The following is a 12,882-nucleotide window of genomic DNA, read 5'->3' as shown; positions in this document are numbered from 1 at the left end:
GCCACCTAGAGGACTGGAGGATGTTCCCCAAAGTCATGGCTAATTCAGCCTGATCATCTGCGGGAAAAATAGTTTTTCAAGGCATATTGGTTGGTGACAGATGAAAATTACAATGTTTTAGATGATATTTGTAGTGTTCGTCAGTGATGTTCACAACAGCATACCCAAAATTAGAAAATTATTTCAACAGTTTAAAAAAATTGCTGAACTAAAAATCAATTGTGAAAAGTCTGAAGCTTTAGCGTTGGATGAACCCGTGGAACACGAATGGCTGAGTAGTTTTCCACTTCAATGGGCTACAACTAAGATTAAGTACCCGGCGGTTTGGATCCCTAGGGATCTCGCTCTGATATACGGTATTCTCTAAATATATCTGAAAACATTATGGCATTTTAGACCTAACTAAGTTTGGAAAGACTTGCCTCTTTCTTTTATGGGAAGGGCAGTACTTCTAAAGATTATGATCCTACCGAAAGTATTGTATAAGCTGCATATGTTGCCTTGTTGACTTCACGCAAAAGATTTAGCGATTATCAAATCAGAATTTGTTCACTTCGAATGGTGAGGAAAAAGGGCTGGAATTAGCTATCAAAAACTGATGAACAGCAAGGAAATTGGGGGGATTGATCTCCCTAACGTTCAACTTTACAATGCAGCTTGCCAACTGCGCTTTTTTTGGGGAGTGGCTTACTAATAAATATAAATTTTGTGAAAAGGCATGATTGCTTCTATGGTGGCCCCATGGGCAATACTGTATATTCTTCATAAGACAATTTCATTGAAAAAGACGGCAGTCAACAATATCTTAATGTGGGCAGACCTTAAAGCACGCAAATGGTTTAGAAAATAGGGGACAAAATCTGACTCTGCATCCTTGCTGTTGCCACTGTTGGCTAATACATTTTTTCAGCCGGGAATAGAATATAAGGCTATCTTTCAAAAATGGGCAGAAGCTAACTGTACTGTATTGGCACACAACAGATGAACAAGTGGTATGTTGCTCTTTTCAAGATATGCAGTGTCAATCTGGGTTATTGCATACTGAATATTTTGCATTTCTACAAGAAAGTCACTATTGGGATTCCTATCAACAGAGACATTGTGATACAAAACAGCTCTGGCAGGCACAATAAAATATAGAAGAATCCAAAACTTCAATTTCTCAATAGACCTTGCTATGTAAACATCAGTGCCAAATAGATGATTTGACTAAATTGAGTAATTTTTGAAGCGTAGAGATGTGAACTGTCATTGCTCCTGAGGAGGTGGGTATGTCGGGAGCTACACAGAATACATACTGACATGGCGTTGTGGGAAATGCAACTCAAGATTCTGAATAATGTATATTGGGGAGAATTACGGAGATATCTTATGAAACTAGTATCCTCACCTATTTGCTCTAGATATGAGCAAGATACTGGGTCTATGTTACATTGCTGTTTTCTATGTGGTAAGATCTAGTAATTTGGGGCTCAGATTCTGCAAGCTATTTACGCCATACAGGATTATGTACACTGTACAGGATTATTGCTGCCACAAGAATATGAAATAGTGCTTTTGGGAAGTGTTTCAAAGATACCAGGCATGTCAGTGGGGATGGAATGTTTTGTTGCCCTAGCATTGGCGGTAGCATGTAAAAGTATTTTGTCAGCTTGGATTGAAGATCTACCACTTACCGTATACATATGGCAATGTAAATGATGGAATACATGACTATGGAATGGGTTGATTTAAATTTTGATAAAGGTAAAGTTTCTGAAGAACATAAATGTTTATGGTCAAATTTTGTCAAATACTTGCCAGACAAACTGAAAAATTCAATTTTGGCACAAGGCCATACTAAAGATTGGTAAAGGACTTGAAGTGCTCTAGTGTGTACCCAGTTGGAAAGGGAGATTGTTTTTGGATGACTGATTGGGGGGGGGGGGGGGGGGGGGAGTGAGAGAAGCGATATGTATGAGATGTATGAGGTGTGTGAGGTGTGGATGCGTGAGTGAGGATTAGGTATGATGGTATGTCGGGTTGGTAAAGATTTAAAGGGCAATGAACCCTTAGGGGATGGAGTTCCATGGCAATAGATAGAGGGGGGGGGTAGTGTTGATGTGCTGATAAGGTAGATTTATATATACTAAAATTCAGTATGGCCACATGAGGTGCTGCAAGGTTACAAGGGAATTTAAGACATGTTGCATTTCTACCAACAAATGCAGAATATAATTTTTGTGTTTATATTTGAGTATGTCTTCAACAGTTTGTTAAATATTGGAGTGCATACAGTACCTTATTATTGTTTATGGAAGTGTTAGTGCCTTGCTGAATAAAAATGATTTAAAAAAAAAAAAAAAAAACGAACCAATTTTCCTTTCCTGATCATACCCCAGGTCAGGTGCCTGGGTACATCCCAGACAAGTGGGATGTACTCAAGCTCCTCTACACACTGGGCAGGAACCTAAAAGACCTGCGCACAACATACTTTCTCCAAACGTCGCTTCTCCTGGCACCCGAACATCCAGATGATAATATGTGGTAAAAGTGTGCAGTGATGACCATGTCGCCGCCTGCCAAATCTCCTGCACAGATACCAGCTGACATTCCACCCAGGAGGCTGCCTGCACCCCCTCTGGAACAGATTGACCCTTACAGAGATAGGCCGAAAAAATGTGCTTCCTTCAATTGTCGTGCAATTGTACTCTTAGAAGCTTTACATCTTTTCTTTGTTCCATTGAACAAAAAGATTATCAGACCTCTAAAAGTCATTAGTGATCTTAAGATATTGCAACAGAGCCCAACAAACATCCAAAAAGTGAAGTTCCTTTGTATGTGGCATACCTGACATCAGGTGTGGAAAGGCCGGCAACTACCTACTGAGATAATCTGCTTGCACATTGTCCACTCCAACCGCGTAAGATGCTGCTAGCCCTGCTAGATGTTTTTCCATCCAGACAAACTCCTCCTGGGTCTCCTAAGCCACCAGGCAACTATTCGTCCTGTCCCAATGATCGATGTACGCCACCTTTGTTGCATTGTCCGAGAATACTCGAACTGTGCACCCCTGAAACCACAGAAGGAAAACAAGCAACGCCCTGTGAACTGTCTTCATTTCCAATCAATCGACCAGGGCTCTTCCCTTGGCGACCACTGACCTTGAGTCATCTGTCCTTGACAAACTGCCCCCAACCCCTAAGGATGGCATCTGTGGTCACTACCACTCAGTCCGCAACCTCCAGCTCCATCCCTCTTTCCAAATTGGGACGCGACAGCCACCACGATTGACTGGACCTGGACTCCACCAACGCAATAAAGGTAGCTGAAACTCCTCTGACAGCTGATTCCAATAGGATAAAAGCACCCTCTGGAGAGCCGCATGTGAAGAAACACCCACAGGACCAACTCCAGCGTAGATGCCGCAGAGCCCAGGACCTGCAAATAATCCCAGACTCTGGGTACTGAAAGACACAGTAGTCGAAGCATTTGAGCCTGCAACTTGATCACCCTCTCCGAGGTAAGGAACACCTTGCCTAAGCGGGTATCGAAATACACCCCCAGATACTCCAATGACTGGGCAGCTCCAAGTGGCTCTTTGTCAGGTTTATCACCCAACCCAGAGACCTTAAGAGCTCCATGACATGTCGAATCAAATGACACTCCAACTCTGACTTCACTCGGATGAGCCAGTCATCCAGGTACGGATGCACCAGGATCCCTTCTTCTGAGGGCCACACCACCACAACCTTCGCTTTTTTGAAAGTCAGTGGCACTGTCGCTAACCCAAAGGGAAGTGCTTGAAACTGAAAATCCTCTCCTAGCACCATGAAGCGCAGAAATCTTTGATGGTCTGATGTAAATGTGCAGGTAAGTCTCCATTAAATCCAATAAAGTGAGAAAACTCTCCTTTGCGAACCGCTGCTATCACCATCCACAGCATGTCCACATGAAAGTGCGGCACCCGCAGAACTGCATTGACCTTCTGCAGATTGGGAATGGCCAAAAGGTGCCCTCCTTCTTGGGAACCACGAAGTAAACAAAGTATCTTCCTAGCCTTTGCTCCTTTAGAGGAACCTGGACAATGGCATCCAGGCGCTGCAGCTGTGTCCCATACTGCCGCTTGCTTGGCACGAGAAGCACAGCAGGTCACCACATAGGCCTCTCTGATCAGTGTGAAAATTCTAAGGCATAGTCGTTTCTTATCACTTCCAGAACCCATTGATCAGATGTGATCTTGGACCACTTGTCGTAAAAGAGGGCTGGTCTCCCCCACCCCGACAGCTTCCGGAGAAGAGTAGACCAGCCTGCTTTCATTGGGAGATCTTACCTCCTCTGGCTGGAACTATCTAGGTAAGGTCTAAGTGACCTCCCCCCCAGAAAAGACTCCTGCCTTCCGGAATCTTGCTTCTGCGCGGAGAACTCTTTTTGAAGTGAAATCTCACCTCTCAAAAGCAAGAACGTGGTGGAAAATTCTTCTTGTCTGTCTTCTTATCCTCGGGCAACTTATTTTCTTTCGACTCCCCCAAATGCTTCATCAGCTGTCCAAATCTTCTCCAAAGAGCAGCTTTCCTTTAAAGGAAAGATTACATAGCTGTGCTTTAGACCACACATCTACCACCCAATTCCACAACCACAGGAGTCTCTGTGCTGCTACTGCACAAAACATATTCCTGGCCGATGACCAGACCATGTCATACAGGGCATCTGCCACAGGCCATGCCTGCCTCCAACTGAGCCACCTGGTTGGAATCAGTCGAAGAACCTGATGCCATCTCCTGCGCCTTCTGCACCCAGAACAAACAAGCTCTCTGCATCAGGCTAGCACAGACTGCAGCTCGAAGGCTCAAAGCTGAGACATCAAACAGTCTCTTCAACAGGATCTCCAACCTCCGATCCTGGACATCCTTCGGCGCATCCGACCCTGTAAGAGGAACTGTTGCCTTCTTTGTCACCGCAGACACCGCCGCATCTATCTTCGGAAGTCTCCAAAGCTCCAAGGTCTCCTCCAGTATAGGATACTACTTAACCATAGCCCTAAGAACATGCCATACTGGGTCAGACCAAGAGTCCATCAAGCCCTGCATCTTGTTTCCAACAGTGGCCAATCCAGGCCATAAGAACCTGGCTACTTTCAGGCCTGCCTCAGGGGAACCCCACTCCTGGTCAACCAACTTCTTCACCTTCTTTGGCAAAGGAAAAGCCTTTGATGGCCCATGCAGCCCATCCAGGACAGGGTGAACCCCTTCATTGTCTGAATCCTCCTACGTGACTTTGCTCCCCAGTTCCTCCAGCACATAGGGAATAAGAGAATGCAGATCTTCCTTACAGAATAATCTCACCACCCTAGGATCGTTCCCTTCTGCGAAAGGAACCTCCTCCGCATCAGGTCCATTACTCGCCGGTATGCCCCATAGGACCAACGTTCGGGTCCCCTTGTGGACCCTCCTCCTCTAGACCTTCACCTTCAGAATCCTCAAAAGTCTTCCTCATCTTCACCCAATGGGTGCCCCAGGCCAGGCCGAAGAAGCCTCTGGCCTTTTAGCCGAGCACTGGGACTTCTGAGTGGACAAACGCTTACTCGCTGCTTCCCTCTTAGCCAAATTGGCTTTATGGAGAAGCAAGACAAAACCTGTGGAAAAATCCTCAGACTCACTGGATTCCTTTCTCCACAGCATCCTCATCTGGCTCCCCTGTCCCTTTCTCTATCCTCCTCAGGGCATTGCTCCGTTGGAGACAGTGGGTGAGGGGCATCCATGAACTCCCTAGCAGCTGCATGCCTCCTGCCATGTGGAGGCAACATGGCCTGCTGTCTCCTTCGACCCTCCCGGGGCATCCTGAATGGAACCTGAAGAACTCATGCGACTGCTTCCTGACACTTCCGCGGAGGTCCCTTCCTCTCTGGAGGCACAGCCGGCCCATAAGGAGGCCCCATTGAGGTGCAATCGCCTCACTCTGCAGGTGATCACACACTTTCCTGCACTCAGTGGGAGGCGCCATGTTTTTGTCGCAGTCAGTGGTAAAAATAGCAAATTGCTGCACTCGGGAGGTTGAGTCGCTCATGCCGGTGCTGTCGAGTCGCATGTGTCCCTTCTCACCCTCACTACCAGCCTTATCTCTTCGATACAGATGCCTGATCAGCCCTGCTCCAACAACTCAATTTTTTTTTTTTTTTTTTTAAAGAAACAGCAACCAAAGAAGCCCAGAGAAAGAGAAAGATATACTTAAATCCCTCTCTCCAATCATGATCACTCCCATTACCCAACTGCTAGGCCTCACACTATTCTCATTAACACTGTTCAATGCTCAATCCCTAACTAAGAAAGCAGTAATACTAAACGACTATCTCATCGATGTGAAACCGGATATATGCGCAATTACTGAGACATGGCTCAAACCTTCAGACACTGCAATAATCAACCAATTACCCACAGAGACATACAACTTCTTCTCCATCCCACGCCAGGGAAAAAAGAAAGGAGGAGGAATCCTCCTAGCTACAAAAAAGGACCTCAGATTCACTCAGCATTCCACCAATACCAACTCGAAACTCGAATTTGGCTTCTTCTCGTCAGACAAACTCCAAATTCTACTTGTCTATGCTCCTCCAGGTGTACTGGAAATAGACGCCTCTCCTCTGGTCGAAATAACTACTTCCCTTATCAATCTAGATGCCCCAGCTATAATCTTAGGTGACTTCAACCTGCACGTTGACAACTCCATATTATCACCTAACTGCGAAGCCTTACTCACAGCATACTCCGCTTTAGGTTTCACTCAACTAGTTAACAAATCCACTCACAAAGCCGGACACACATTAGACCTTATCTTCGTCAATACTGCAATCAAACTGGTCCAGCACCCCACCTGCACGAAGGTACCATGGTCAGATCACTCCCTCATAACTTCCTCATTCTCAATAAAAGATACCATTCCTTCTCGCATACCCTCACATTGCTTCACTTACAGAAAAACATGCACCATAGAAGATCTTAGCAACCACTTATCATCACATCTCACCCAAATAGACTGCACCAATCCGAACTCAGCGCTTCGTTCTTGGAACAACATCACGGAATCAATAGCCAACAAGTTATGCCCTCTGACAACAAAAAAACCTCACCCCAATTCTTCCAAAAGACAACCATGGTTTACCCTAGAGCTAAGAAAGCTTAAACTACTGCTAAGACAAAATGAGGCCAAATGGCGTAAAAACCCATGCACCATCACCCTATCTACCTATAAATCAACTCTTCACCAATATAAATCCAATACATTAAGATCCAAGAGGAACTACTACGCATCCAAGATCCACCATCTAATCTTCGACGCTAAAGCCCTCTTTAGCTACGTCTCTAACCTCACACAAATAAACCCATCAGAAATCGCTCTCAATCAAGCCAAATCTAAAGCGGAAGAACTAGCGCTATTTTTCAATAACAAAATAAGCAAACTACTAACTCAGCTGCCCCATAACATCACATCTACTTCAACACCACCTCAGACCGCCTTCAAAAATACCCGCTTAGAAGAACTAGAACTCACCTCTTCTATTGAGATCCAAGGTATACTACGGAAAATGAAACCATCTTCTCACCCTTCGGATCACATCCCCTCGAAATTGCTTCTATCAATTCCTGACTCCATCGCCAAATCCCTGTCAGACATCATAAATTGCTCAATAACACAAGGATCTTACCCAGATGACCTAAAATTGGCCTCTCTCAAACCACTACTCAAGAAACCTAATCTAGATCCTAATGACCCAAACAACTACAGACCGATCGCCAACCTCCCCTTCATAGCCAAGATTATGGAGAAATTGGTGAACACCCGACTCTCAAACTACATTGAAGAAAATAACCTCCTATCCCCATCACAATACGGATTCCGCAAAACACTAAGCACGGAGTCCCTCCTCATCTCCTTAACAGATTACCTCATCCTGGGCCTCGATAAAGGTCAAGCCTTCTTATTGATCCTACTGGACCTTTCTTCAGCCTTTGACACCATCAATCATTCCCTACTCATTAACCAGTTAACCGCCATAGGCATCTCAGGCACAGCACTCTCCTGGTTCATATCCTCTCTCAGCAACAGAGGATACAAGGTCAAGATCCAGAACAAAGAATCCTCTCTACACCCGTCGTCAGTAGGAGTCCCACAAGGGTCCTCCCTGTCTCCTACTTTATTTAACATTTACCTTATACCATTATGCCAACTACTCACAGACCTCAACCTCAAACACTTCCTTTATGCGGACGATATCCAGGTCCTGATACCCATTAAGGATTCCTTCGCAAAAACTCTGGCTTACTGGGATACATGCCTTCAAAAAATTAAACTCCTCCTCACCAGCCTAAACCTGGTATTAAATTCCGGCAAAACTGAACTACTGCTCATCGCCTCAGAGAACAACCCCATTACCTCTGCACAGCAAGCCACGCCAACAATCACACAAGTGAGAGACCTAGGAGTCCTAGTTGATAATCGCCTGAATTTCAAAGCCACTATTAACAAAACCACCAAAGACTGTTTCTATCAATTACAAGTTCTGAAAAGAATTAGACCTCTTTTCTATGCCCAAGATTTCAGAACCATTCTGCAAGCAATCATTTTTTCAAAATTAGACTATTGTAACACCATCCTACTTGGCCTTCCCGCTTCATACACCAAACCGCTTCAGATGGTGCAAAATGCAGCTGCACGAATTCTGACAAATACCAGGAGAAGGGACCACATAACCCCTATTCTAAAGAACCTCCATTGGCTACCGATACACTTTAGAATAATATACAAGGCCATTCTCACCACATACAAAAACATCCACCAACTGGCTCCCATTGACCTACAGATCCCTCTCCGACTACACAATTCGTCAAGACCGACAAGAGATGCATACAAGGGTTCGCTACAGGTTCCACCGCCCAAATCTACCAGACACAGCACACTAAGAGACCGAGCTTTCTCTACAGCCATCCCACCGTTATGGAACTCCATACCCTCAAATCTTAGAATAGAACCATGCATCTCAACCTTCAAAAAAAGACTAAAGACCTGGATATTCATACAAGCCTTCCCAGACGTCAATTGATCTAATACTTACAAGCCACCCCTAATGTCCATCTACACTATGGTCGACCTTATCTCCTATCGTTTACTTGTGTAAATTAATAACCTGTCCTTTCTCTTCCTCTAAGCCAAGTTCTTATCACCTTGTTATATGTAACTGCCTTTTCAGCACTTTGTTATTGTTATGTTTACTTTGCACCCCTGTTTTATGTGAACCAGCATGATGTGACTGCTGTCTCGAATGCCGGTATATAAAAAATCTAAATAAATAAATAAATAAATAAATAAATAAATACTTCTCTGGTTCTGGCTGTCAGGTGAAGGCGAGAAGGCCTCAGAGGGAGCAAGGGAACCAGGACCCCTGGCTTTCCTTCCCTCTGGAAGAGGAGGGCCGAGCCAGATCAGGGATCTCCAACCTCGCACTCACCCTGCTCTACCTGAGGAATAGCCCATGAAGGAACCTAACACCTCAGGGAGTAACACTCTTCACTAGCTGCTCTCTTTCCCCCCCCCCCCCCCTTTTTTTTTTTAAACAAACTCCAGACTGCAGGTCTGCACTTCTCTACCATCTGCTAGAGACAGAGAAAAACTGAGGGACTGCAGGTGGCACTCTCTGTTATGTAGCAATGCCTGAAAAGGTTTTATTCTCTGCCTCAATCTGCTGGTAGGGATGCAAATCCACTTGTCTGAACTGATCTGGGGTATGATCAGGAACACAAAATTGTGGAAGCTCCCCAAATAGCACAAAAACCACACATAAGAGGTTTAGAGGGATTACTCACTTGTGGTATCTGAATGTTGTCTGTTGGTCGACTTGTGGCATCTTTATTATACTGAGGGTCAAATTCAGAGGCTCCTGCCAAAACAATGATGAGACCTAAAAATAAAAGGGCAGTAGGAGAAGATTTAGACAGAACTGGTTTTCTTTAAGAATATACAAAGTTCTAGTCTCTTGATTTCCGACTGTTGACGTTCTGAAACCAGTTTCAGTCAAAAATGGACAAGTGATAACGAATACAAAACTGGTTATGAATAAGACTTTTCTAATATTAAAGGCTTTAAGGGTTATTTAAAGACTAGAGGACAGAAATGAAGAAAAAGGTGCATAGGAGTAACCTGTTTCTGTGGCAGTTACTACCCTTAACTGAAAGCATGGGCATTACTACCCTTAACCAATAAGCCTTGATGCTTTTGACACAACTGCAACACCACTCTCTGCTTCGACAGCAGGGGAGAAAAAGGGGAATTGGATTCAAACAACCAACGAGGGCCCCAACTTTTACGGACTGGGGTACTGATACGCAGACATTAGGGAAAAAGCACAGGACTGTTTCTACAGCCAAGTCCAAAAGCAAAGCACGCTCAAGCAGCATTGCCTGAATTTTCAAGAAGGCTCTTCACCCAGTAAAAATGTTGCCAACAGTAATTTATGGAATTGACAGCTGCTTGGTTTTGATTGTAAATATTACTCCCTTATCATAAGGCTTGGGGATAACAGCACAGAGAAGCAGTTACTACCCTTGAGAGCAATATGGGGGTAAGCTGCATAGGGTGGCAGATATTACCATAAGAAGGTTGCTGGTGGATGGACCGTTTAGTCCTTTTCCATCATCATTACAATGTTAGAACATTAATGATTCAGTCTTGAACCCAATTCTTGCTCCATAGGCTGGCTGAGGCACCGCTCAGGAGCTACAAAAATTGCACAGACAACTCACATCTATTGCTCACTATGGTCATGGTTCCATGAAAGGAAACCATGATCTGATCTCCTCTCAGAGGGTCATCGTTGTGATGGCCAGGCTAGAGGGGGAGGTGGCAAGGATTAAAACAGAGAAACGTGTGGCTGCTGTGAATAAAAAGCCCATGACATTCAGCAGTATGAGGGAAAATAAGCTTATAAGCTTTACAGCTGAAGGCGTAAATAGTTGAAACAAAGAAAACAAAATAAACCCACACAAACATATACATGCATGGATACTTCCTAGTATAAGATGGGATGCCTAAGCTCCCATGTTAGCAAAGAAAATCATATTTCAACATTGGAAATATACACAATACATGAAGCACAAGGCCTCCAAGTTATGTAGTAACTCCATGTTAACAGGTACACATTTAGAGAGATTAAAACTCCTACACAACTCTAGTTAACAAAATCTGCATAATGGAAAAATTACTTACCTGATAATTTCGTTTTCCTTAGTGTAGACTGATGGACTCAGGACCAGTGGGTATAGTGTACACCTGATAGCAGATGGGAGACGGAGTCAGATTTCAAAGCTGATGTAAGACTACATATACCCGTGCAGGAAGCTTAGCTCTTCAGTATTCTCCTCAAAAAGCAATTGTGGATATATGTGTGCTCTAATAACTTTATTAACTTGGTTAACTTGATTAACTAGGACTGGTTAAACTGATTTCCAAATTGGAAACCGCCAGTGCACTCAACCGAATAACACCGACACCCGGCAACTAGGGTGTCTTGAACTAGGGGTAATTCCTGGCTTACCCGTGCTTGTCTTGTTCTCTCTGTGTTTGTCACCCGAGTTTTCCGGATTCCGGGGTAGCCATGGGCGGGACGCTGAGTCCATCTATCTACACTAAGGAAAACGAAATTATCAGGTAAGTAATTTCTCTGTTTCCTAGTGTGTAGCAAGATGGACTCAGGACCAATGGGATGTACAAAAGCTACTCCCGAACAGGGCTGGAGGCTGCACGTGGCCCACTTAGTACTGCCCTTGCAAAGCTTGTGTCCTCTTGAGCCTGGACATCCAGGCAGTAGAACCTGGAGAAGGTATGTATGGAGGACCACATCACCGCCAGACAGATCTCGGCAGGCGACAGAATCTTGGTTTACACCCAGGACACTGCCTAGGCCCTTGTTGAATGGGCCTTGACTCGCAGAGGTGGAGGCTTCCCTGCCTCTACGTAGGCCGCCTTGATTACTTCTTTGATCCAGCGGGCTATGGTTGCCCGCGAGGCCGCTTCCCCCCGTTTCTTCCCGCTGTGAATAGGGGGTCCGTCTTTCACACAGATTCCGATCTTTCCAAGTATTGGACTATGAGTCTACAGACGTTAAGATGGCGAAGAAGGCGCGAATCTTTCACGTCCTTATGTTCATCTGGAGATGGTAGCGAGATGGTTTGGTTTAGATGAAATTGAGAAACCACTTTCGGTAGGAAGGGGGGACAGTGCGTAGCTGTATGGCTCCCGGTGTGAACCCGAGGAACGGTTCCCAACAGGATAGCACTTGAAGCTCGGAGATGCGACGGTCTGAACATATTGCCACTAAGAATGCAGTCTTCAAGGTCAGGAGCCGTAGTGACAGACCGCGTGTTGGTCTGAAGGAATTTCCCACAAGGAAGTCTAGTACTAGATTGAGATTCCATAGGGGTACCAGCCACTTTAGGGGTGGTCGGATTTGTTTGACCCCTCTCAGGAAACAGGAAACATCTTGATGGGTTGATAGGCTGATGCCATCCACTTTGGCTCTAAAGCAGGCCAGTGCGGCCACTTGAACCTTGAGGGAGTTGAGAGACAATCCCTTCTTCAAGCCGTCCTGCAGAAATTCCAGGATCATGGGGGTTTTGACTGTCCGTGGGAGGATCTCGCGGTCCTCACACCAGGTTTCGAATACTCTCCATATTCGTATATAAGCTAGTGATGTGGAGAACTTGCATGCTCGAAGCAAGGTGTCAATCACTGCCTTAGAGTATCCGCTTTTCTTCAGGCAAGTCCTCTTAAGGGCCAGAGCGTAAGAGAGAATCGAGTTGGGTCTTCGTGGAGGATCGGTCCTTACCGGAGAAGGTCCCTGTGTGGAGGTAGGCA

General features: G+C 45.1%; 1 protein-coding gene across 2 annotated transcripts in view; it reads right to left on the bottom strand.

Annotated features, from left to right (window-relative positions):
* SEC63 (SEC63 homolog, protein translocation regulator) overlaps positions 1 to 12,882 on the bottom strand; it is a 261,114-nt gene that overhangs the window by 151,115 nt on the left and 97,117 nt on the right. For both annotated transcript variants that reach the window (XM_029595314.1, XM_029595313.1), the window contains exon 9: positions 9,837 to 9,931. In XM_029595314.1, coding sequence (XP_029451174.1) covers positions 9,837 to 9,931 — 95 coding nt within the window. The remainder of the gene's footprint in view (positions 1 to 9,836; positions 9,932 to 12,882) is intronic.

Source organism: Rhinatrema bivittatum, chromosome 3 (assembly GCF_901001135.1).
Source record: "Rhinatrema bivittatum chromosome 3, aRhiBiv1.1, whole genome shotgun sequence".
In the NCBI taxonomy this organism is placed as follows: domain Eukaryota; kingdom Metazoa; phylum Chordata; class Amphibia; order Gymnophiona; family Rhinatrematidae; genus Rhinatrema; species Rhinatrema bivittatum.
This window is presented reverse-complemented; position numbering and strand designations above follow the sequence as displayed.